The following is a 26,416-nucleotide window of genomic DNA, read 5'->3' on the forward strand; positions in this document are numbered from 1 at the left end:
GTTGCAAACAGTCAATTGCAGCTAGGTAGTAACACAAACAGCCCTTTATCAGCTTCCAAAGAACTTAGCTGTGCTGTTCCTAATTCTGGATAACCCAAGTGTGTAAGCAGTTGGGTGAAGAAGGCTATGGCAGGCTACCAGGGAGGTTTCATTAGCATTTTCAGCAGGAGGGAAAATTTTTTAGTTACTTATAACGAAAACGTTCCATAGTTGGTCAAAATTTGACAAAATCATCTGCACAGCTGGTCAATATAATTAAACCCTTGGAGGTTACAAAATGGACACATTAATTTGCTCAGCCACAAGAACATGTTATTTTCTTTAACCCTGGCTCACAGAAAAACTAGAGTATCCAAAATTAATGCTTTTAACCAGTTGTGTGACCAGAAACTTGAACAACCACTTGCAGATATTGAACCAAAACAGTACTAAAAGGTTATCTTATGGAAAAACCTCTTGTGAAAAATGCAAGCTCAGTTGATCCTTGGAAAAAAGGTCCTACCTAGAAGGTATGTCAGTTATTTGTACAATAACAAGAGTGCCTCACAAAATCCTTAAGCAGCACCATAGTTAGAAGAGAGAGTCTCCCTCTAGTATGGTAGCACTAAATAGAAATACAGCTCAATGCTCTCTTTCAAATGTTCACATATTAAGTTTCCATCTAGAGACTTAAGCAGTGTTCACACTAGGCCGAAACATGGTTAGTCTAATCACAAATGAAACATGTTTCGTTATGAAAAGTGTTCACATCAGACAGTGCATTGCACAAATCATGGTTGAAACATGATTATTCTGAGCATGATTGAAACAACCTTGCGAGGTAGTTTCACTCATGATCAGACCAAACACGTTCAAAATGGAAGACAGATGCGCAGAGGAGGTGAGTGCCCAAAAGAACTAAAATTGGTGCTATTATGAGGCCAAATGTCTAGTTGAAATGTGGGCCAATGAGGAAATACAATGGCAATTATCGGCAATGGGTAGAAAGCAGAATATCTGGGAGAACATTGCTGCAAAACTTAATGACAAATGCCTGTACCATGAAACAACATTAATTATACTACCAGGCATGAAATGTGTTTGAAACTGACATCTGATGTGAACAATGCAATAACAAACATGTTTAGGTGAAACATGTTTCCTTGAAACATGTTTACTCTGAGCATGTTTCAGCTTTAATGTGAACACAGCTTTACCAGTTAAAATTTATTGTTTCAGCATTTAACATACCAGTAACATTCAACTTTAAGTTCCCCAGCTGGGACAAGGTTTAAGCAAGCCAGTTGAAAGAAGGAAAACTTTATAGCAATAATAAATATTTGTCGCTTCCAGCATTTTTTTAAAATACAGAATATATTTTATTTAAATAATTTATATTACATTATCTGTGTTGTTCGAGTTTGTTTATCTGGGGTATTAAGTACACAACTACAATTCTCCTTGTGCAAAATCTCAAGGTGTATGTACACATTCAGACTATAGATTCAAGTTATTTAGAAAAGTTGGCAGCCAATCTGGAACTCCTCTTCACTTCAGAAGCTGTCTTTGGCCTCTGCACTGTGTCAGTTGTAGTGCCAGACCCTCTTATTCTAGGCTGCGCATTCGCTGGCAGACTTAACCGTTTTTTTGCTCTTGGTTGAGCTGTTATAATTCTGGGCTGCTGAGCAGCTCCTCCAAGGCTTTGCCTTCCTGGTCTCTTAGCAGGTTGAGTTCCACCACCTGATTTCAGGCTTGATAGTCTTTCAGGGTTTCTGTGTGCATTATCTGTTGTTTTTGGTCGATTTACAGCATCCTGCTTTCCTATTTTGGAATTCCTAAAGGAAAGGCAAAAAATTTTCCTGGTTTCATTCCTTAGTGCCAAACACCTGTAACATCTACTACATGGAAGAACTACAGCTATATAGCCACTCCCCTGCACAGGTTGCCTGCCTATAAAACTAGGTAACATTTTTTCTGTCACCAGCAGGTCTACTTGCCAGTGCATTTACATGAAAGTTGTCACCTGACTGCTTGACATTGCAGTAATATTTTAATATTTAAGTTTCAGTACGTCTGAGAATTTGGAGGGATATCAAGACTATCATTGCCTAGTACCAAAGGCCCGTAATACCTGCAAAGAGGTACAGCCATTAGCTAGTCCTCTGTACGCATTGTCTGCCTATAATACTAAGCAACATTATCTTAACCTCTGTCAGCTGTCAACTTGACAGTTCAGTTATATCATAAGGAGACATCAGATGTTGATCACTCCTAGGAAATTAAGGTTGAACAGGTCTGGATTGATGTTAAATTACAGTTTAAAATAAAGGTGCAGATAATCAGTATCTCACAGTGGTTTCTCAGGAGCTGTAGCTGGTCTGGTGCTTTGCTTAGACCTATCAGAAAACAAAGCAAACAAGAAATAATATGTTCAGTGATGTACTAATTAATGATGAGTTACAGGAGACTAAAGGGAGCTATGAGCTCATTTATTAAACAGCTAACCTTAGTAGTAGGCAGGACATCCATCACTTCCTAAACTGGGGCTGTTCGTGACCAATGAGTTTGGTTGAACAGGGCAGAAAGATTAATGCAGTAATAAAGACATGGCTGCAATAATGCTTGCTGCGAGCTCTGCTTAACCGATATCTAAATTAAAAAACTGCACCTTGTCCTGTCAGATGGCAGAGGTGGTGATGTATGTCCCTGCTGTGGCTTTAGCACCCTGAAGTTAGAGAAAGTAAACCATGTGTGAGTCCTTTACCAAATTGTGCATTCTCATACCATAACATTACTTCATTCTGAATGATATGCAACAAAAATTGAAGTCACATTATTTCATAAATTATGTGCATTATACAACCAGTATATGCATGGTAGAAATGTTCATTCATTCTGACCAGTCAATACAATCAATCACTGATTTCATACTAGAAAAGAGTCGTTGTTACATTTGTAAACTAATTATTAGTTTTACACAAAAATGTCACTATTTTAGTGATATTAGCTTATGACTGCAACCAAAGATGGTTTTGCATAGCTGTTCCCAGGAAAACCAGAATAATGTCAAATGAAACCCGCAAATCAGACTTATTTGTTACAGCTGTTGTGGTGCTAGTCCCAAGCAAAACAGCAAGTTTTAATTCCCCAAGATCAATTTTAAATTTCAGAGGGACAACTGAGACCTTTGAGAACAAAAGAGTTCTTACTAATAATCGTAATAATCAGGAAAAAAAAAAAAACTCAAATTCCAGCTTGCCCTCAGGACAATAATTATCTCTCAAATATTGCTTGCTCTGGGCAAGTCTTAGTTTGCTCTTTTAATGATTTAGTTGGTAGACGACGTGTCTGATCTCTTGCCCATCGGGCAAGTGAGGATGAAAAGGTGCTTGATCGAAGGAGAATCTACTTGCCCAGATGACCGGACAGCACTTTCTTCAAGCCCTGCATAGATTCTAATACATAATGTATATACCTGCCCAATTTGGAAAAATTGTTGCAGCTACATGATATAGGTGGAAACCTAACTGCCAGTTTTTATAGTACAGTAATTGTTTACCGACAGACTATACAAATAAGTTTTTTCACATTAAATACAGTGAAACCTGTATTACGAGGAATTCATCTTATGCAGTCACTCTTTTTCCAAATATATTTTCTGTAAAATGAACCTGTATTGTTTAATTAAGCAGACAGTACTGAGGGTCCCAAGGGTGTCCACATAATACAGATTTCACTGTGCATCAACAGACCTGATGTTCCAAGTTTTCTTCTTCTGTTCCCGAGGTTCAGCTTTAGGCTTTATTATCTCTGAACTGGCAGTTTGTGTTACAGTACTTTGAATACAGAAATCAAGGATCAAAACCCACTTGATCAATGATATTTAAAGTTTTCAAAAAGTTTAGAAAAGTATCTAGACAGCCATTTTGTTGGAACAGGAGGTTTATAAAAAAGACAATGTTACTGAACAAAATCTAGAGCCAACTAAAAAAGAACTTCCAGATTTTTCACTGACTTTTAAGCAGAAGTTTAGTCACATTTACACCTTATTGGATAAGCTGATGTTTGTAAGCAAATCATTTTACTAGTTTCTTACTTTATCAAATAAATGAAAATCTAATTCAGTTATTGTGAAAGTCAGATAGTAAATAAAGTTCTCAAGGATACTGGTCTTCCTGTCGTCTCTGAATTGCTCGTAAAGTAACAGCAGATAGTTTTGACTGACCTACAGAACTCTGATGATGAGGAAACAAATAGAGTAATGTCATTACTGAGTAATTCTTCAATCTAAATCTATAATTAAATGTAGGTAGAAAAAGTATACTTACTGCAATATGTATTGAGTCAGGATTAATTTTCCAGACCCTTAAGAAAGTTAATGTACCTCTCTCATTGTTTTGTTTTTTTTTGACCATGTTACACTAATTTTATAACTATTTACTTGACCAATGATCGAAAAATAAGGAATTCAAATCAAATTAGTTGGAAAACATGAGAAACAGATCTGTTCATAGCTTAGAAAAATAAAGGTATTAAAGCCTATTCAAACCCAAAATATACATGTAGCTCAAAAAGCCAATGCTTTGCTCTAGCTTCTGCAGCATGAAGCAGCGAAGGATGCCATTAGTGTATCTCCTCCCACCCACCTCCCAATTCAAATAATTTGTCTCACAGGTAGCCCAGCGTGTGGTTAGTGCTCAAAAAAGGGTTGCTTGATATAGAGTCCAGTGCTATTTTATAATATTTATTAACTATTCCCACTGGCCATGGACCAATGCATTGCCAATATTTTAAGGTCTAGATTTGTTTCTTTTTTCAGTGAGTAATCCAAGCTTCCCTAAATCAATGAAAGAGCAAACAATAATTTTATAATACTGTATAATTTAATCAGTTAGTTAGCAGCATTCACTGACCCTTGCGGCTCTTCGCTTAGCTTCTTTCGCTCTTGCTATTGCTCTGGAATTAGCTATGTAAGACATTCTTTCTTTCACAGGCACCTTGAAGAAGACATCATGAAGACCAATTCTTGCTACTCTCAGCTAAAAAGACACATTTAATTATATTTAAAAATTTATCTGACAAATTTCTGATGCATGTAAGTTACAATAACTGACAAAGGGTATTTGCTCATTAATGGTATCAATGCTTGAGTATGCAAAATTTGCAGTATCACTGATGAGTACATACATGACCCTCAACGTTTTCTTTCAGCATTTTCTCCTGAACAGACTGTATGTCCTCTCTGGAAATATCTGCCAGAACATCTCTGGTGTCCTGTCAACAAACAAACAAAGGTTTTACATCTGAGCAGGAGGACAAGAAGTAATGTTAAAGAAGGATATGATTGCCGTAAAATTAAAAATGCTTTATTCTTTTATTTTTCATCAATTTAATTAACCATTTAAAAACAGTTGATTAATTAAAGGTCCTGAAAACATAACTTGCAATTACAAATTTTTGATTATTGGACTTGACAATAAGTCACTGGTCCAGGAGTGTCAATGTATGTATCTGATTTTAGGCTAAGTTAGACTTGAGCTAATGCAGGTCAGCGACATTTTGAGGTTGTCAAGTTCTTTGTAATCTCATACAGGAATTTGCAGGGCTTATATGTTAAAGCAGTCCATCTGTGTGAAGGAAAGCAGTTTACTTCAAGCTTTGATTGTGTCTGCGGCATGCTTTTGCTACTGCTTTCCCTTACTCATCAATTGGCAATATGTTCAATTTATAAACAATAAATTTTATTATTGGATGAGGTTTTTGTGATATCCAGAATAATCAAGGTCGAGGTAGGGGTTATCAGCCGAAGCCGAAGGCTTCGGCTGATAACCCTTACCGAGACCTTGATTATTCTGGATATCACAAAAACCGAATCTAATAAATTGTTTTATTATACATTGAACGAAAAAAATGAAAGTCATGTTTTTGCTTCTTCACTGATGGCAAGCAACACAAAGCGTGCGAACTTGACATGATTACCCTTAGAAATCATGCACCGCAGTCATACATGACATGATTACCCGTGACCTTGAGTGTCCCTGACATGATTATTGTATAATCTGCAGTTATGACATCACAGGAGCTGATTTCGAAAATTCACTGTACCCTTTCAGCCAATCAGAAAAGAGATAGTGAGTTCAACGTATAATAATGAAGAATATCAACATGACATTTTAAGGGCCATGATAATATTTTAATAATTATTAGTCTAGCCACAAAGGAGTGTATTGGTACATGCAATAACTTATGAGAAATGTTCAAGGAAGGTCTACTAAGTAAGTCAATATTTAAATTTTGCACAAGTTGTTTCTCATTATTATCATCGGTCATCAAATCATCATCATCATCATCATCATCTTACCTTGATTGTCTTCACCAAACCTAGAACCTTGTCAGTTTTCATCAAACATCTTGTCAGGAATCCCTTAGCATGCGCAGAAACTTTGGCAAATTTATCCCGTCCATTACTTACAAAGAGCTTCAAAATACAAGAAAACAAACATAACAACAGAACTACTTAACACATTTAGCTGGTCAAAAACATTTACAGATACTTGCAGGAAGGAAAATTACACTTTCATTAATGAAAGCAGCTACTCAAAACCTTGGTAGGATACTTATCTGTAGAAGGGGAAGAGATTTCATTGTTCTGTAGTCTGTCTGTGAGTGTTTAAAGTTACCTCGGCACTGGTGAACATGTTTCTAACATTGCCAGCAAATGAAACAGTCTACAATACAAGCTCTGGAATAATTATTTATAATTGAACCTCATAAAAACCTCAAACATAAAATATCTTAATGATTTAATAAAAAAAATTATACATAGTCAAGTAAAGATATCAGAAGGAAGGTTCCTGTCATCTCGCTAAAGAATCCTGACTTAAAACCAAATTCTACCAAAGGAGAATTAAAGAAAGTGTATGAAAATATTCAGGATGATTTGAATGTTAACCTTAGGAGTTTAAAAGTTAAGATGTCACCTAAAGCAAAAATATTGAAATTTTACCTTATTATCCTCTCCTGGTACAAAGTGTTTGGATTCCTTCGTTTGAAGAGAGGGATACATGCTCTGCTCACTGTTTATTCGGCCTATAGCATTACTGCGAGTACTTCCCAGAACAGCATCATTTCTGTTCCCTCTCAAAACCTCATCAATAACATGGTTCTCCTTATCAGAAGAAGATTCTGGTTCATTGTCAAGATTTTCTCCACTGAGTTCAAGAATAGAGTACATTTCACCTGAAGGCAGTGAAAGAGGTCTACGAAGGGGTGGCGTCCTTGATACATGATTATCACCAGATGACCTGTGAGATACAGGGTTACTCTGTGATTCCTCAGAAGATGACTGTTTGAAGTCTGATTGCCTTGATGAGGGCAGAGAACTAGACCGAGGTCTCTCAGTTACTTGTTTAGCAGTGTCTCTGTGGAAAGATGCATAAGTGTGGTGTAAATCCCCTGCTTGTTCTGTCTTTTGGTTGCGAAGCCGCTTCAACTCTTGATGTTTAAGAGCTTCTAAGTGCTTTTGCTTCTCTTCAAGCAATTTTTGTCTCAGCTTTTCCAAATTTGCCAGAGTTTTATCTTGCTCTGAGATGCAGGGAACCTTTGACAGTGTAGAAGACTGAACTTTTGGCTTTTCAGGTCTTTGCTTTGAGGAAACAGGTCTTTTATTAGTCCTGGAATTTGGGGGTTGATCCATAGACTGCAATGCGTGTTTCTCTCTACAATGTCTGAAATGGGCGTTATTAGTAGCTGAATCTATATGCAGTTGCGGCGCTGTTGATCCAGGCTGTGTTTCTATTGCAGATTGCACAGTTGAGGTAGTAGAGTCTGCAGGAAATAACACAATGTTCAAATTATGAGTTCTCATTAACCTAACAATTTGTTTGTTTGTGATGCATGGTTTATTACACTAAGTAACAATAATTTTACTCTCCTTTAGCTGTGTTCTTGGACAAGACAACTGAGTACTCAAGCATTTCATCTTAAAAATGTTACTTTACTGGGAGGCAAATTCTTTGCAAACCCAACAACACCATGCTGGGGGACAAAGGGATATCTGCCAATGTGGTCTAAGCATCTGGTACACAGGAAGAGTTACTGCACAACTACTGATAATACAATGTAGAAACTCTCCAAATATTTAACATTTAAGATCCTTTATAAGATCCTTAGGATCTTCAAGGACCCTGGACAATATTTAACCAATAGCCACTTGGTAGTAAAGGTTTGAAGACACGCAGAAATAAAATAACTTACCTGAAAAGGCACCAGACAATGAAGAAGATGCAAGTGAATCAGACCCCAGAACTTCCCTGTCAAAAGGAAATGACACTGAAGAATTCTGCAGTGTGGTATCTGAGACATCTCCAGAATCCAGTGTTCTATTAGAAGCAAGAGAAACATGTGAAAATGGCCTGTTTAACTCAGTGGCTTCCTTATCCATAGTGGCCACAGTGGAGCTATAAGGAAAATCTGCACCCTCAAAACCCTCAGGTGATATTCTGACTTGTTTCCTAGAATCCCCATTTCTTGGTAACTGGCTTTCGTACATTCCACTTTGGTCACCAGCAGTGGCAAAGGATGATTCCAATGAGTGTGATAAATAGTTTAGTTGACTGTTGATTCTGCTAGAGTGCTCATTATAATTATTTTCAGTCCAATCTACATAGGATTCTGCAAACTGGTCCTGTTTTGCATTTCTCTCATCATCAGAAGCATTCCAAGCATATCTTCTGTCATGGTCAGGTTCATATGATGTAGGTTCCTCTTTATGTCTGTGTACCAATGTTCTTGCAGTTGATTCATAATTTTCTTTGGCAAATCTTCTCTCTCTAACACCTTCAGTATCATACTGCATTTCAGTAATAGTTCTTGCTTCTCTTTGTTCCTGCCAAACAAAATAGCAAAAATCATGCCCAAATTAACAAAATAATTTTTCACACAGTAACAATCAAGTAATAACCCTTTTCCCGTTACACCAAATTATACAATAAACCATATTGATTTGACAGGGATTGGGAAGGCAAATCAGGCAAATGATTAAAAAGCAAAGGCATCGTGATTTCTTGCATGTTCATTCGTCATTACACCAAAAATTTCACAAACAAAAGTCCTTTCCACAAAATAACGTATATTTTACTAGCTGTTTTGTAGCTAGGGCGCATCGCAGGCCTGATAAGTACTTTCAAAATGCGCCACATACGCATGGTGCACGGCCTTCCCAATCCCTGTTTGACCAAGCAACCGGGACACTTATTTTATTTTGTGAGATCAAGACACAGTGATTATTACAGAGTACTTCTCTTTTTTGACATACATGTCTGAATGTTTTAAAATACCAAACAGAGATCTTTCATTTGACGGAACTGACATAAAAATAACACTCAAGACACTTAAAGAAGGGCCAGTTTATTTTGAGAATTATGTCAGATGAATTCAAACTGATGAGGATGAACTTCTAATTAATTTTAAATTAATTGATAATATACATGAAAAAATTACTCGATTCTGATTGGCTGAGAGCAGTGCAATCCAAGTGTAACACCAGTGCAAATTACACATCGTAATTCTGGATTATGACTGGCTGAAAGACAATAGGAAATTTTCCAAGCCAATGATATTCCGTAAAATGATGACGAAAATTTTGTGTGGAAACTTTGAAAAACGTTTTCTCGAATGCAAAAAAAATGGCTTCAAGAAAGGTCTTCTGGCACTTGCTGCGCGCAAATTTTTTCATGTTTATATTATTAATAAGTAATCATACAGTTTTTCTCGTTCAATTTGGAATTAATTTTCACTTGTGAGTTTTTCAAAAAGCTGAAATTGTACTCGCCGAAGCGGCTCATGCAATTTCAACTTTTTGAAAAACTCACTCATGCAAATTAATTCCAAATTGAACTCGAAACTGTATGATTACCTATACTAATTAATTAATTAATAATTTACTTGCATCCTATGCAGGGGGAATTCCAATACTCTTAACCGCTTCATGGTACAGCTAAAGCTTCAAGTGTAAGCAAAGGTATGTTGAGCCACTAGATTCTGAAGAGGTTTCACAAAGAGTTACAGTTGTATATACAGTCTCCTCACCTGTACTCTGTCCATGACTGACATGACCTGTAAGAGTAGGTTTGAGTACTTTTCTCGTCTTCTTTCAAACTTTTTGGCTTCACATTTAACTGCTTCTCTTCTGTATTGACGCATCTCAGCCCTTTCATTTTCTGTAAGCTACAAGTAGAATACACAATACAGTTACAGGTTACAGAGATCAACATTAAAGTCATTTAACAACTTCATGTAAATAATATTAGAGATATAAATCTTGACCATTCTGGAAGGGTTTTTTTTCAGAGTGACTATATCTGACCAGGGAAATGACCATCACCTTCACAACTATTAACATTCAACTAAGCTTTTAATTACAGTAATTCAATGCCCTATGTTCCACTCAAAACCTAGAGGATTAAGTTAGTCAAAACTTCACATGTTCATGTATACAGTGGTTCCTTCATGTCAGAAAACTGACACTTTCAATCTATGTATTCATGAGTCTTTCAAACCTTTTGATTTCAAGTATTAGTTAAATTGTGTGGTTCCAGAAAATATCCATACCCCCCATGGAGGTTTTTTTCCAGTTTGACGCCCCACCCCCCAGGATTTTCTGTTCCAAGAGGCTTCACAGTACTTCCCCCACCCTCTGGAATTTCCATGATTTTTCTACTTGGGCCCCCCCCCCCCCAACCCCTCGGAAATTCCGTATCCATAGAAAACAAGACTTAGCTCATTAATTGTAATAAAATTTAGCCACAGCTGTTTATAGTTACATTGTAGACAAAGGCCTACTATTTCACGGTAGACTGCAGATGCGGCACGTTCCTTCATGTCATGTTAAAATGTTCGAACCGGTGTTTAAACTAATAACCAACTGACTTAGAAGCACTTCACTCCCAAATGGCATAGCAGCTGACTTTTTCTTCATTAAAGGAAGTTTTCATGTAAGAATCTCGGAACGTACATAAAGCTTTTTCAAATAACCCAGTCAAAGTTTTAATTTATGCATGGTCAAAACAACATATCTAATTACTTTACACACGCAGTAAAGTCATCACACAACATTTTTTCAAAACAGCTGTTTCCCAAAATTAATGTCGCTTTATTTTTTCTTTCGCTAAAGGGATACATCAATTAAGTCATATGCTTTGTCTCAGTCTGTAGTTTGTAAATAATAGTAAATTCATTTTATGCCTTAGTTTTTTTAATTGTCATACATTTCATACGGGAAACATGCATTATTCAATCTGTCTCTCAATAACCAAATGAAATCTCGGCTATCGCTCCAATTACAACGCTCCTCGCTGTCCACGTTTACATATAGTTCAAGACAAATGGCTTTGAATCGACTTTGCTCACTTAAAGCAAACTATTAACTACACGGATAATGATGAAAAATATGTGATAACCTAGTTACAGCAAGTCTGAAACAGGGAATAATTTTGTACGAGTATCAAACGAAATAAACAAAGTATGAGTCGCATTTAATTGATGGCATGATTAATGCTGGAAAAAGCATCTGAGCTGCATTTGAGCTAAATACAGAACGATCTTCAAAGTATAAAATATCATCAACTTCATTGTTCATGTATTGCTGCACCTCTTTGTCGGCATTTTGTTCAACTTGACATTCAACAAACACGATACTCAGGATTGCTGTCAGTCGTACGACGTTGGAAAAAAAATGGAAAATATATGACAAAGAATCTAACATTTATTTCTCAACAGATGGAACATTTCTGTTTGTTTGGTTACCTGAATCAATTGGGAAAGTACGGTAATGTTCATTCAGTCGCATTTCAGACCCACTGGAAAGAAAACTCCTTGAGTAGCCCCACCTCCCCTTCAGAAATTTACCTCTTTCAGACCCCCCTACCCCTCGGAATTTCCGTGACCCTCCGTGGGGGGTATGGATATTTTCTGGAGCTACACATTACGCATAAATATGTATTAATCTCAAGTGGTCAAAAAATAAAATATCAGCATTGACTTGTTGCTCCAAGACGTTTTGGTCGACTGTAGAGTGCAGGACTGTAGGCTGAGGGTAAAATGCAGACAACAGACTTTTTAAGTATATGTCATGTTATTTCCATTATCAAGTGCTAACCCTAGAAAGGGTTATTCAGGTTAATCACAGTGAAAGTCTGCTCTCTGGTTAGCCAAAATATCACTCCGGTTAGCCTGAATATCCCTCAGGTTAGCCTTAAAAATAATGCTCCGGTTAGCCTGTTTTAATTTACTTTCCAAAGAGCCAAAGATTTCCATTTGATTTGACTGGCATTGATATAGTGAGAGAAGATTAGGGCTGATCAAACTTTGGAATATTATAATTTAACAATTTGAAAGTACAGCCTTTCTACTCATAGCAACTGAACAACAAAATGTACGGGATGCATGGCTCCTAATATTCACCCTTGGGACCAATGAACAATAATCATAACTAACAAATGAAAAGAAAATCCATTATTCTAGAAACAAAGCACCAACATACACCTCAGAAAAGGCTAATGTATTGAATATTGAATGTAATTACAATAAAGCAAATCTATTGATTCAGAAGAAACGATTTCCCAACTAGCTAGTAGGTAGGAGTGGAGCGTATATTAAGCTTACGTTCTACAACTCACGCTCATGTTAAAGGCAGTTATATGTACCAGCATGATCACGATTGTCATGAACAAGGTGACAACAGATTTTGAATAAATTAGATGTTTTTAAGCTGATGTTCGTGTACAATGGACCTTGAAAAGAATAATAAGCTCATAATAACAAGCTTATAACTTATCAGCAAAATCTAAAGTGAAATTTAAGAACTGAAAAGAAAATACAAAATGTCTTCCATCCATCACGACTCCAGGCGTAAGATAATATCAATAATCAATGCAAAAAAGTACAAAGCCTACGAAAGACAGCAAGGACATCTTTGTTTACATGCCGAAATTGGCAATGACGCAAAAAACTTAATATGTCAACAGAATTATTAGTTGTGTTTTTAAGCTTACTTTTACCAAGCGTCAACATGTTGTAATGCATTTTAAGCAAGGTAAATCTTACCAGAGGTGGTGGAAGCTCCATGCCATTGAATGTTAATATCGATTTAAAGGATTTCGTCGAAGAATGAGCGTTGTTTGCAATGTAGCTTTGCTTCTCTGAGCTTGTTTGCTCAAACAGCTCACGCAAACATGACGGCATCTCTTCCAAATATCGCTCCTGAAATTACAAATGATTGTAAGCTTTGAATTAGAAGTGACTAGTTGTTTAAAAATGTGCTAACAAAGTTGTGTTGTCGTGAAGGAAACAGAAAAAGAGTTGAAAAAATGTGTAACTAACCTCGAAGGCTTCCCGCGCCATATTTGAAACCGCCGATTAGTTAACCAATGAAAGAAACCTGGGCCCGAACAAAAACTGCAGCTAAGTAGGGGAGGGAAAAATAATTTAGAACAAAAAGAAAATCAATACTATTACTATTTCTCTCATGAAAAGAAATAATTTTAAGAGAAAAACGTAATTATTCCGAATTACAACAGGTCAAAAAGTGTTTTGACGGAAGAATGCTATAAACGTTTACTAAAAGATACGAAAGCACGATACTCACCCCACCCAAGAGGGATTGCTTTGTGAAACATGATTCAGTGTAAAAAAGGCAAGAAGATGGGAAATTCAGTGAGCGAGCGCGACAAGAATGAAGCCGATTTTGGAGACACATTATTCGAGATAGTGCATCAAATCTATCCAGAAAGTAGTGAAAACATTACCGGTATGTTACTGGAGTTAGAGCATGAAGAATTAGAGGGACTACTAACAACAACAAATCAGGGACAGCTTCATGCTCGAATTCACCAGGCTGCAGCAAACATCTCTTCTTCAAACGGCTCCGAAAGGTAAGATAAGCTTTCCGAACTTCAGAAAAAGCAATCTGATTTTCCCATTTAAAGTTAAATTTCGATTGATTTTAAACGAGTTTCTTGTTCGCGTGACTGAAATCGTCGTTTGTCATGTTTCTTTTTTTTTTTTCAACTGGGTTGATTGGCTTTAAATTATTAAGCTTATTAATCGTTGTTCTCTGATTGTTAAAAAATATATACATTTCTCTTGTGATGCTTTCCATTGGACCAGCAGCAGCAGCTTTAAACGACTTTTTAATTCGATGATCTATTGTTTTCCAAATTTCAAAGAAAAATAATTTTCTTCCCATTTTAAATGGGGAAATTTCCTTTTCTTTTCAGTTTTCTTCTCTTTCCTTCAAAAAAATGAAACAGAATTCTCCTTTTCATGGAGAGGGTAATCCACAGACAAATTAAATTGCTCAGTGAATGCATTGTAATATTCTGAAGGTAATTTGTTTGATTTCAACCCATGGTGCCTGTTTAATTTGTATGTCTGATGAATTGCTTTTTTAAATTACCAAATAAAACAAAACAACTCATTCAAAATGTGCAAATATATTAGAAAGCTCAGCAACAAAATTTTTTACCATTATTAATATTATAAAAGAAATGTTAATAGGAAAATTATGTTTAAATATTTCTTTTAATACAGCAGTGATGTGTAAAGCATACTTTAACTAAAACACACTTTCTTGCCGAAATAAAGTTTTTCCAGATGGGCTGGGGTTTGTACAGGAATACTCATGGAAATTGCATAGGGGCCGGGGGTCATTCTTGTGTTAAAAATATGGGAATTCCAGCGACTGGGTGTCTACATGAAATTCCCTTAACGGAGGGGTGTGGATCTATATTTTGTGGAGCCACACAAAAAGGCTGGTGTTGCTATATCATCAGTTACTCAAAACAAAATAATCAAAATACAAGTAACCATGGTTTTGGTGGTACAAAAGTACTGATAGGTCTTTCAATGCAATGGGTTGGAGGAGTCAACTGGATCAACCTCCTGGTTGAGTCAATTAAGTCCAACCTCCTGACTGGAGGAGTAAACTGCTAGCTCTAAGGAAACTCTGGTTTCCATACACAACATGAAAACACTAGAAGTAGTGTGTAGATCCTGAAAATATCCATGCCCTCCATTTACATGTAGTTTTTTCGTTTTTTCACCCTCCCCCCTCCACCCCTCCCCTAAAGAAAAGAAACGCCTCTGGATGTTCCAGGCAGCTTCACTCTTTTTTTTGCAAAATTTTGTCTGTAGATATTCCTCACCCCCTTAGAATTTCTAATGACCTTCCGTGGGGTGGGTATGGATATTTTGTGGAATTGTGCATTGGTACTCCCTGGAATGGAATGGGAGAAGTCAACTGTAAGTAATCCCCAGGCAATTTATTAGGTTGCTGCAAAAGTTCTCCAGTACCAGAAGCATATAACCATTTCGGGGTTACCTTATGCTTCTGGCCAGTACCCATTCATACTTCAGCGTGAAGACCAAGGGCAGATCTAGGGGAAGGGTGCAGGGGGTGGGCACCCCTACCTGGGATGAAGCCTTCTTCGTATTTACTTTTAAAATTTGTTTACCCCACCAGTCAGATATGCCATTCCTTAGTGGTGCACCCCCTCCTAAGAAAAATCCTGGATCCGCCCCTGAAGAGGGTATTAGTTTCTTGCTAATAACACACCTCAGTGACCCCAGCCAGGGCTCAAACCCTGACAGGTTAGTCAAGAGTATGGCTCACCAACCACTGGACCACCACAAACCAAGTAATACAGTAACTAAAACTAAAGATCTCACTCTTTTTTCCAAATTTTAATGTATTTTCTATGTACAACCACTTCTATCTGCAGGGTAGATCATGAACAGACCAAGATTAACAGCAATGGAAATAACAGCAACCAATTCCAGAAGACCCCTCATCCTCTACATAATGCAACTACATATGACAAAAGGAAAATAATGGAGAGTGGCAATTCTTATACATCTGAAATTTCTGCTGTGGACCATGGAAACCTTTCAGAAAGTAAGCATGACTTAGGGGAAAAGATATACTCTTTAATTGAAGGGCGACATCCAAATGATGCAGAAAAATTGACAGGAATCTTATTGGAGATGGATGGTAAAAGTTTGGGACACCTGATCAAAGATGCAGACTTGTTAGAAAAAAAAGTGGAAGATGTTTTGTCAGTCTTGCAAAATAGTAAAGAACAGATAGAAAATGGGCAGTTGCAGAGTGAATCAGCTGTGTTAAGAGAGGCTCAAGATAAAACATTTATTGGAGAAGAGCTGTATGAGCTGGTTTATGAACTTAATTCCAATCAAGCTGACAAGATAACAGGAATGCTTCTTGAAATGGACCTTCCAGATTTAGAAATGCTTGTTAAACACCAAGCTGCACTTGAGGAAAAAGTAAATCAGGCTTCGATGGCACTTAACAGTCAGATTAATAAACATGAAACTACATCTTCGAAAGCTGTGCAAGAAGACAAAGCCCTTCTTGGGGAACAACTGTATTATTTAATTAGTGAATGGTATCCTTATCAAGTGGATAAAATCACAGGCATGCTGTTGGAACTTGATGTAACTACGTTGAACCTGTTAGTGGCTGATTCTGCCGCACTTAAAGAGAAAGCTGCACATGCAGCCAATGTCCTAAGTGAAAAAAGCACGGAAAAAGAAATTCCGCACAGCTTAGCATCAACAAAAAACTCTGTTCAAGAGTCAGGAGATAAAGTATTATTATCAGACTCCGAAATGAAACATGCTTTAGCAGAGCAGATTTATGGCATTATAGAGCAGTGGTATCCAAACGAGGCTGAAAAATTAACAGGAATGTTGATGGATATTGACTGCAAAACTCTGGAAACTCTGGTCTTGAATGAGGAACAGTTGAAGGAGAAACTTGAAGGAGCATTAGTTGCTATACATGAAGCAGAACAAACTGAATCAGACAGGTGAACTCCTAATTTACATGATCTTTTCTTTCTGCATGGCTGAAGCAGGGCTGTCATTCAGGGCCGTAACCTGTAACACCTGTCATGGCTGAGTATACTTGATCAGCCTTTGATGTTACAGGTGAATCGAACTTGTCTGAAGTTTATACAATTCACCCATAAAGTAGCAAGTTTGTTGTGGGTGTGGAGATCAAGGCTACAGGTGAAGCAAAACTTAATGACAGCCCTGCTGAAACATCTCCCTGAAAATACACTTCCAAGAAATAACTGTTGTGTAGTGAGTTCAATGCTTCTATTCTATTCAAAATGGGAAAAATTAGTGAGGATGGGTATTTAACTTTCAAAAAGATTTAACAAAGCCACCCTCCATCCCAACCAGTGAATGATACAAGTCTATCAAAATTGCCATTAAATTTTTTTTCCTGATTATATGCCACACCCCCCCTCCCCCTCCATTGCAGTGTAGCTTCTTTTGTATTTTATCTCTTGTCACAGTATGCATGTTCCAAGTGATAACTGTGGAGTTTGTTTTGTTTTAGACCTTGTATTCAGAGAGTTTGAAAATGCACCAAAAATATTTCTTATGCAAGTTTAAAGACCTCCAAGTAGTATATCCCCCCTGATAGAAAGGTCTACCCCAAAATGAACCCAGCATTTCTTCTGCCACTCTTCGTCTTCTTTAAACTCCTGAGCTCCTAGTGGAGCATAAGCCAGTAGCCATTGCTTTCCAGCAGGTCCTGTTCTGCACAACTTTCTTTGCGGCAGCCCAAGTTGTTCCCTGTTCTTTTAGCTCTGCCATACAAGCTCGCCTCCTTGACTGGCTCAGTCTGCCCCCTCCTTCATTTTCCATGGAGGCTCCACTTCAATGCTGCCTTCGCTATACTGCTGTCAGGTCTCCTGAGGGTGTGACCAATCCTCTGTCAAACCCAAAGCTTTCTGACCTGTCAGTTGCCACAGATCCTCATTTCTAATCTTCTCTTGCCATCTTATGCGAAGAAGGCTCCTCAGGCACTTGTTAACAAAAACTTGGAGCTTGTTTACCAGGTTTTTCATAGTCTAGCAGTTGTAAAAGAATATCTTTCCTTTTTCATTTCACAGGGAATTAACTAACCTTCGCAACCAAGATGACATTGTCAAAGAAGAATTAGGAGGAAAACTGTATGAGAAAGTTGAGGAATCTCATCCTGAAAATGCCGATAAAATAACAGGGATGCTCTTAGAAATGAGTGTGGAGGAAATCGAGAGACTTCTGAAAAATTCACAAGAGCTTCTAGAAAAAATACAACTTGCGGAAAATGCTTTAGGATAAACATCATTTTCGGCATCAAGAGTTTATTAAAATGCAAGGTGAAGTAGCTGTTTCTGAGTCTAAATCAGATTTGGTTCCAGGTTCATCTTTAAAATTCTCTTTACGGTTTCCCATATACAGTCTGTCAAAACAACCTTATTATCTCATCCTGCGATCAAGCAGGTAGTTTTTTTTTTGTGTGTTTTTTTTTGCTGTTTATATTCACTCTTTGTCTTCTCGCGCTATTTTTGCGCGACTCATATTAAAAGCAGACCACGAGCGCCAAAAAAACATAACGCCACCCTAGGTTTTAGGATATGTGCGGCCATAAATTGCTACAGTTTTGCAATTTGCAAAGGGATACTTAATAGAAGGTCATGCTCATTTCATAGCTGGAAGAGGCAATCAGCTCAGCAACAAGTATCAAAACAGGTTCCCTAAGAGCAAATGTTATACTTTCAGCGCACGTATCAAGAAAAGCCAATCAAATTCAAAGACAGTGCTTTTTGTTTAGTGTCACAAATATGGCCATAGAAGGAGATCTTGAAACAATAGCTTTAGCACCAAACAAAGGCTTATTAATTCACGAGGGAAATTCAAACTTGCTGTTATTACAATAGCGACATTCACGAGAGGAATTAAAAGATAGTCGATCACTGCACGAGCGGGAAATTTGAATATTAATGTAATGGTGAAACACATCGTTTACGGAAGGAAACGACTATTGCTTTCTCCGTCGTAAATTGTGATCACGTTGGAAAATAAAAATTGGTGCGATCCCAGGTCATCACAGTTTCTAAGGCAAGCTAAAGGTTATCGCTGTCTGTACGGTTCGGTGCATATCGGTAAAGGGTCTCTTTAGGTTTTTTTGACAGACTGTATTTGTCCGCCTAGCTATACATGGGGAAAAAAATGCTACAAAAGGTCAAGAGGAGGAAAGGGAAGTTAGAAATTCATTATTGTTGGGATTCAAGGGTTAAACAGCTTATAAATCTTTGGTTGGGTACGGCAGATATACCATATAGTGTACAGATTCATTGCAGAGGGTATCAAAGTGATTAATTAAGGTTATTGAGTCTAAAATTTTGAACATCTATTTTAATGTATAAATAGGGTAGTCTATATTATTAACATGAAAGGACGGGTAATATAAAAAAGATGCATGGGTAATATAAAAAAATCAGTAATGAAAATAATGAAAAGGTGTAGTGAATCAAAAAAACACTTCTGATACATGTAGTTGGCATTGCTTCGCCCATTATGAACTGCGAAATCGCTGCGAGATAATGCTCATTTGGGAGTGGCGTTGGCCTAAAGGCCCTGTTGTACTTGGGCCCCGTTCCACACTACGCCAGAGGAATTTGAAAACGGAGGTTTCATTCGGAAAACGCATCAAATGTTTTGCCGTCCACACTACGCCGGAGGAATTACAAGACGCAACAATCGCCGGTCATTTTGGATTTAATTGTGTCTGGGGAAAATTCGCGGAGGGAAATCAAATCGTGACGCCATCGTTTTCGAAAAGCTCCGTTTTCAAGGTCTTTTCCGTCCACACGAAAACGAAAAGCCAGCGTTTTCAAATTCCTCCGGTTTGAAGAGCGTTTTCGAAAAGCTCCGTTTTCGTGACGGGTTAGTGTCGACAGTAGCCCTAACCGTAGAAATAAAGTTGCGATTTCAAATTTCTCCGGCGAAGTGTGGACGCTGTCTTAACCTGTAACTGGAAGTTCTTTGTTCAAATCTCGGCGGACACCAGACAAGTTGCGCCAGAGGTTGGTTAATGTAACACTCCTTAGAAACACGTAAGGAAGATTTTTTTCAGCATTGCAGCAGTCGTTCCATGCGAAAAGTAGAGAGTGATTCACTTTGTACCCCCCGGGGGGGGGGGGTACTCCCTTTTATGGGTTATGTAGGTATATGCAGCCCCAAATGGTATGGTTTTTCAGCCGTTTTGGTCATAAACAGGATATAGATTTGGCCATTTTGGTCTTAACTAGGGTATGGTCTGTACTCTAGTCTTGAATTGACTATGTTTTTTAGAAGAAGCTACTTTTTCATCATTATCGATAAGACCATAAACCGTGAAGCCCTTCAAAAATTATGTTTAGGGCAACTGTGTCAGCCGCAACGGTCATAAATAAAGTATCAAATTTTTGGCCAGGTCATAAATAGGTTTGGAAAAATCGTAGAGTTTCGTCACAAATAGGGTAAGGGTTTTGGGAAGCGGGTCGCACACCCCAACCAAATTTTTCGGAAGTACCGCTCCCCCCCATCCAGGTTCGCACCACACTTGCTACAACAACTGTCACAAGTGTTACACTACAGCTGGCGCTTTTTGTTCCAAATTGTTGCAAGAAAAATTTCTAAGTGTAGAAGCGCTTGGGCAAGACACTTTTAACCTCAGTGCCTTAGTTTCTTCAAGCAGGATCTGCATCGGAACTGGTGAACCTTCATGATCAGTGCGCCAGACAAACTCACTGCTTTAGCCAGGCATCCGTACCCGGATGTGGAGAGCAGCAAAAGGCTCTAGCCACTTTCACGCATGATCTCTGATGTTGTGGTCCAGTTCAGTTAGAACACAGCTTTGCCTTCCCCACCTTTGCTCTGTGAATTAATCTGGGTCAGTCTGGCGTAAAAATGACTGACATGACAATAACCCAGTGCATGAAAGCGACTCAGCGGAGGCAGGATACATAGCTAGCGGCAGATCTGTACCTAACGCCTGGTAGATGAGTTAGCTTCTCCAAAATGCAACGTCGGAATCATGTACATGTAGCAAGAGGTATTTAACGTAGCGCGAGTTTGTGGAAGAGGAGAAGGTGGCGTGGGGACCTGATTGACTCTGTTTTTCCACTCAAATCAGTAACATTTGCTCCTAGTACAGACTAAGCGTGAAACAAAAACACGCAAACTTCATAACATTTCCATTTAATCTACAATTTTGTTGGATTTATTTACATGGATCTGATTGTTACATTAAGCGGCTATTATAAAATATACAAAGCCTTTCTATTTTGAAAGTTAGTAGCTATCCTCGAAAGAAAACACACCTACACGTAAAGTCTCAAAACAGAACATTGTTAATAAAAAGTGTCCATTCGAAATTTATTATATTACTTTTTTCAAAGTCATAGAACGATTCATTTCTGACAAATAAATTAAAGTTTCTGCGAAGACCTTCAGTTTAATATGACATAACCTACTATAGCCGTCTTGGTAAGACAAAATATTGAATTGCTATCTTGAAATTCCTCGAACAGGCGGCTCTTCAACTGTGCCTGCTTTGTTCTTTATTTCCACAAATGTCGACGCTGAAATTGACTTCTGTTTTAGTTTGTACCTGTCCACCCAGGGTGAGGGAGAGCCATTTCTCAACGAGTACACCACCCTCCGTGAGTCTTGTTTTGATTTTAGCTGAGGCGACAGTCGTGGCTCGGATTCGCTCGGTAATGTGATCGGCTCGGATCGTAAACTGCTATTCCTTGAAGTCGCAGTCCGAGAGAGTACTGCCCCGTCTTGACAAGGTGGAGAGTTAGGATTGGGAACGAGCTCTTCAAGTGTAACTTCCTGCTGGAAGAAGATCAGTGAAACCATAATCAGTTGTTAATGTTGTCAGTACATACAACCAGGGCGGCGTAGCCAGGAAAAATTATGACTGAGGCGATGTCCATGGAAAAAAAAAAAAAAAAAAGACTGAGGCTGTGTCCATGGTCAGGAGCATATCGGCATGGTTAAATTCTCTTCCTATAGGTATAAAACAGCCATTTTTTGACTTTCCCCTTTCAAACAAGAAACTACAGAAACGAAAAAATGACCGAAGCAAGTGCCTCGGTTTGCCTCATATTGGCTACAGTCCTGATAGCAGGTTGCTGGAAAGTTTTCGACAATCACTCGACAAAGCTCTTTAGTATAATTTGAAAATTTTACTTCATGAATACAGTAACTTAAGTAAACAACTTGATTTATCGACGGAAACACAGACACCATGGCTAATACTTCCGTGACATGCCTAAATAATAGCATGCAAGCCTAATTCATGCAAATGAGACTACCTATGGCAAGGAGGGCAAATGGTTGCATTCAGATCAACTGAAGAACCTTCAAAAAGTCTCCGTTATAAACACAGCCAATATACTCAGCAGTAAATTAAACTGATTATTTTCATCTTGATCAAGTTTAACCAGAAAACCTTTGTTGTAAGCCGGACAATATACTGGCCGTATGCATCGGCGAGTTTTAATCATTTAGCCTGCCGCAGCCAAGCAATGTTACGAGTAACCGAACCCGGCGTAGTTTCAATATAGCTGCCAAACGTTTCAGCTATCTCAAGTTCCCGAACAGCCCACTGTTTCTCGATGCGTCTTTGATTTAAAACTTGTTTTAATTGTCAGACAACAGAAATTGGGATGTGGGCCTCAAACTGACATTCATTTTTTAACTGATTTTATCCCCGGCTGTCATCTAGACTTGGAACAAACGCTTAAATAACTGTCACTACGAAAATGCGCTAGAAATTGTCAATGGTCTCTTGAGTTAGTTTTTCTTTATTACAGATGTAATTTTTTTAATAAAAGAATCATCTGCTGGCGGGTCAAGTTATATAGAAGCGTCCTATCGCATTATCGAAGGTATACTGGCAAACGAGAGGGAAGCAAATTTTCAGATATCGATCACAGACTCTCCGTGACGTATCATAGCAGCGCCAACAGTTGAACGCAGAGATTGAGTTGCTTCTGTTTGCTTTCCATTCTCTCTTATTTTTTGAAAGATAAACTGCTCAACTCTTGATAATCACGCTGCACGGAATAAGATTTTCTAAACAATGCTAAAAGTTGCCAGGTGATTGTACGTAAAAAATCGACGAACTATGGGCCCTCTGTTCAGAAATTGAAGTTACAAATCCTGTCGATAGTTCATGGAACCTAACAACTGAAATGTTTTCTCTTTACGATTTTTCATTCCCATAACGTTTCATTAAAAGAAAAGCTGCATCTAGAAATTTCAACGAGAAATAAGATTCGCAGTAATACCACTAAATTGTGTTATAGCTGATTAGATCTAAGTAATTCAAGTATTTTCACGAAAACCAATAACACATTTCTTCGTCTCGCATTATCAGTATTAAATGCAGTGTTGCACTGAAAAATAAAGAAGACTGAAAAACATGCAGAAAGGAACAGCCCGATACTTTTTAGGCTTCCAAGCGTGAAGAAAATGTTAGCCATTTTACAAGTTTGTGCGATTTCGCCTCATAAGGGAAGTTTTAGTAGATTTAATCTTCCTTCAATATCGAACTGAAGCTGCAAAATCGGTCTTAGTTAACCGGCACACACAGAATGTATCGCACTTTCACCAAATTTAACGGTAAGTTTTAACTGAAATTACTTCACGAGTAACGATTTCAAGATTTGTCGTGCTGTTAACTATTAAGGCAAAATGCCTCACTGATTAGGGCAAGGGAAGCTTTCGAAGTCGTTTTGAAATCCCAAGAATTATCACTGGAAAAAAAAAATTGGTGAGATAATTCAAAAGATTCTTTATTCAACTCAGTCAAAAAAGGTTATGAACTAAGTCTGCCCCTCAGTCAACAACGAAGCACATTTTTTCGTCGGAAAAGCTTCCAAATGGGACCCCGTTGATGACACTGTTGTGCGCCATGGCAACTTCGACTGCCAAGACTTAACGTTTGAATTACGTTATTACACATCTCCTTCTATTAACGCTAATTTAAGAAAGCAGGGGCACACAAGAACGGTCTTTTCTCAAATGCTTTATAACGCTGTTTTGTGTGCTTTAAACGTAGGTAGGTTAATTCTAGCCTGAGCAATAAAATTGTTATCTGTTCGGCTGTTCTAGGGGAACTCGAGTCTTCCCGAATTTATTATGGCTTTAAATAGTTTCCATTTCCTGAAAACCTTAGGTGTTATTACCTTTCCGAAAATCATAGCTGACCTTTTTTTTTCGTACCCAAAATGACATTTTTGACAATCCGAAAACAACACAAGCTATAGGCAAAATTTTTCATATCACGAAAATTCGAGATGATTAAAATCGGAGGAGATTAAAGGCCTTCTGCAAAGATATCACCCATAATTTACCGAAACTATCCATTGGGTGCTCCTGTAAAAGGTAAAAAAAGCAAACCTACTTGTTCTTCTTTGTAAGCATTGCCCAAAGCAGTGGTTGTTGATCTAACCCGGGAAGGGAAGAAGCCATTGAAGATTCGTCTTGGTTTGTGCATGGGACGAATTTCTTGGAACGATTTCAGCGTGTTAAAATCGATGATTTTTGGGCAGCTGAACTGCCTCCTGTTCTTAGAATTCTTTCGTTCTTCTGCTAGCATTCTTGATTCAGTTCGCTCGCTATTTCTTGTTTGCCTGTCGTCGAGAAGCACTCCGGACTTTGTCGGTTTGTTAAAGACATATGAGGACGCCGGGTAAAACCCTTTCTTGTCCCCAACAAAAATCTTTTCTTCGATGCTCGGAAAGACGATAATTTTCAAGGATGTCACGGGATCCATAGCGAGGATAAACTTCTCTCAGAGGTTTGCGTGAAAAATGCTTTTGCCAGACACGGACTCCCACATTGCAAAACAACAAGATCGTCTCGTTAGGAAATGAAGCGATTAAGGAGCTTCGAATCAGCCACTTGACAATCTCTGTTATGCAAAAGACTCATTCAAGTAGGATTTGGACAAGCTGGCTGTCTGTTGATAATGAGAAAGCCACTAGCCAATTAAAAGCCAACAAGATTATTCCCTTGTGAGCTAAACTGTTGTGTAAAGGGCCGGCATAGGGCTTATTAACTGATCGGAACAAAAAATTCTGATGTCATTAGGTGAGCTAAAAAAGAGTCTTTTCAACCGTGCGATAACAATTACCGGCACGGTCTTTTTTCTGTCTTGAAGCCAGTAACCTTCTCTATTGGAAAGTTGTTTGTGTGTGTGTCCTGAACGGTAAGCGATCGCTTTTTTAGTTCGAGCTCAAGACAAATAACGGACGTTCACCGATATACGCGAATAAACAGTATGAGAATGATATATAAATGATTCCACTTCGCTTTTGTTGGCGAGGATTAGTGAATTAGATAATCATTGAAATTTATGCAGATATTTTTCTTTGCTGACGCCGACTTTTGTTTTATTTTTAAGTAGTTTGTTTTTCTGATTTGATCCTGATCCTGCTAGAATGATTTCTCTTCAAGGATGAAAACAGCCCTGACAACGGGTGTTTCTTTTAGAAAAGCAGTTTGGTTTTGTGTAACTGGGAAGGTCTTAGTGCTCGAATTTTACCTGGACCTTTTCACGCTAATTTCACGTTGCTCTCACAATGAACAAAACTAGAGCCTTGTTAAAAGGCTTTTAATTTCAAAGTAATGGAGCTTATTCATCACACCTATATTGCAATGTTAACCTTGTCATCTAAACTTGCGGAAAATCACTTTGAGCTATTCATACTAATATTACAGATGTCGCTTTTAATTGTTTGGGAGTAGCTTGTACGGAAATGAGGATCCACGCCTATCCTAGCACACAAGACTTTCAGTCCGAATGTTTTTCGGCATGTCCTGGAACGCAAAAGAGATAAAGTCGATGAAAAAAATCTTAAATTTCAAACAAAAAGAAAAGAAAAGAACGGGAAAATAATGTTACAAGTCTTAACCCCAGACCGCGACGACTTAGGCCATCCTCATAAAATGTTGCGCCTCCCATCGTCGACCGATCCAGCTTTTTCTTCTTTTTCCTCGCGCGTTCCAGGTTTGATTTTTATTCTTAAGAACGTTTTAGAACACCTTTTAGGCCTTTTAGAGTGATATCGGCTCGTGCCAAACTTGCGGTCTTAGTGAAGATGTAATCAATTCTTCCTTTCAATTATTTTTATACTTTAAAAATTGTCAAAATTTTTTTCTCGACATAACTTTCCTTTTTTCAGTCCTTTAAACGACCGAACTGACCCAGTTTAACGAAAGAGGGGGTGATGGGCGACTAAAAACTTTTTCCAGGGATGGTCCAGTAGGAAATACAATAAATATAATAGTTTGAACCAAATTTATATTAAATATATTTAACTTCAGTTTTCATTAAATGCTAAACTAAAATTGTTTTTGAGCTCATTACAAAAATTGTAAATTTTTATCAATTTCGAATACGTCCCCGTAAACAATTATGGTGAAAACTTCTGTTACCAGCATTCCTGACTGAGATTGGATGAAAAGCAGGAGGTACTAAGAAGTAAGCACTCGAGGTATCTTAAGAAGAGGCGAACTACCA

General features: G+C 37.9%; 3 protein-coding genes across 3 annotated transcripts; 1 reads left to right on the plus strand and 2 right to left on the minus strand.

The window, feature by feature from the left end:
• Nucleotides 1-248: 248 nt before the first annotated feature.
• On the minus strand, nucleotides 249-13,388 carry LOC145490982 (uncharacterized). The gene is made up of 13 exons (XM_081470104.1): nucleotides 13,360-13,388; nucleotides 13,084-13,239; nucleotides 10,069-10,206; nucleotides 8,236-8,866; nucleotides 6,986-7,806; nucleotides 6,341-6,457; nucleotides 5,167-5,253; nucleotides 4,893-5,018; nucleotides 4,147-4,214; nucleotides 3,732-3,815; nucleotides 2,648-2,704; nucleotides 2,331-2,375; nucleotides 249-1,814 (listed from the first exon to the last, which is right to left on the minus strand). Exons 1-13 carry the CDS (start codon nucleotides 13,378-13,380, stop codon nucleotides 1,490-1,492), a joined length of 2,676 nt encoding a protein of 891 aa, XP_081326230.1. The 5' UTR covers nucleotides 13,381-13,388; the 3' UTR covers nucleotides 249-1,489.
• A 256-nt stretch (nucleotides 13,389-13,644) lies between these two features.
• Nucleotides 13,645-18,471, plus strand: LOC145491014 (uncharacterized). The gene is made up of 3 exons (XM_081470144.1): nucleotides 13,645-13,910; nucleotides 15,759-16,862; nucleotides 17,961-18,471. Exons 1-3 carry the CDS (start codon nucleotides 13,654-13,656, stop codon nucleotides 18,169-18,171), a joined length of 1,572 nt encoding a protein of 523 aa, XP_081326270.1. The 5' UTR covers nucleotides 13,645-13,653; the 3' UTR covers nucleotides 18,172-18,471.
• A 2,666-nt stretch (nucleotides 18,472-21,137) lies between these two features.
• Nucleotides 21,138-25,215, minus strand: LOC145491073 (uncharacterized). The gene is made up of 2 exons (XM_081470213.1): nucleotides 24,296-25,215; nucleotides 21,138-21,717 (listed from the first exon to the last, which is right to left on the minus strand). Exons 1-2 carry the CDS (start codon nucleotides 24,665-24,667, stop codon nucleotides 21,385-21,387), a joined length of 705 nt encoding a protein of 234 aa, XP_081326339.1. The 5' UTR covers nucleotides 24,668-25,215; the 3' UTR covers nucleotides 21,138-21,384.
• Nucleotides 25,216-26,416: the final 1,201 nt, after the last annotated feature.

The sequence above is a fragment of the Orbicella franksi genome, chromosome 6, assembly GCF_964199315.1.
Source record: "Orbicella franksi chromosome 6, jaOrbFran1.1, whole genome shotgun sequence".
Lineage (NCBI taxonomy): Eukaryota > Metazoa > Cnidaria > Anthozoa > Scleractinia > Merulinidae > Orbicella > Orbicella franksi.

Coding starts and splice junctions, on each gene's coding strand:
- LOC145490982 (XM_081470104.1), bottom strand. CDS start 13,380: ATGGCGCGGGAAGCCTTCGAG. Junction 7,807..8,235: donor ATTGTCTGGTGCCTTTTCAG/GTAAGTTATTTT, acceptor TATTTCCTGCAG/ACTCTACTACCTCAACTGTG. Junction 5,019..5,166: donor AAGAAAACGTTGAGGGTCAT/GTATGTACTCAT, acceptor GTGTCTTTTTAG/CTGAGAGTAGCAAGAATTGG.
- LOC145491014 (XM_081470144.1), top strand. CDS start 13,654: ATGATTCAGTGTAAAAAAGGCAAGAAGATGGGAAATTCAGTGAGCGAG. Junction 13,911..15,758: donor TCTTCAAACGGCTCCGAAAG/GTAAGATAAGCT, acceptor TTCTATCTGCAG/GGTAGATCATGAACAGACCA. Junction 16,863..17,960: donor GAACAAACTGAATCAGACAG/GTGAACTCCTAA, acceptor TTCATTTCACAG/GGAATTAACTAACCTTCGCA.
- LOC145491073 (XM_081470213.1), bottom strand. CDS start 24,667: ATGGATCCCGTGACATCCTTGAAAATTATCGTCTTTCCGAGCATCGAA. Junction 21,718..24,295: donor ATGCTTACAAAGAAGAACAA/GTAGGTTTGCTT, acceptor ATCTTCTTCCAG/CAGGAAGTTACACTTGAAGA.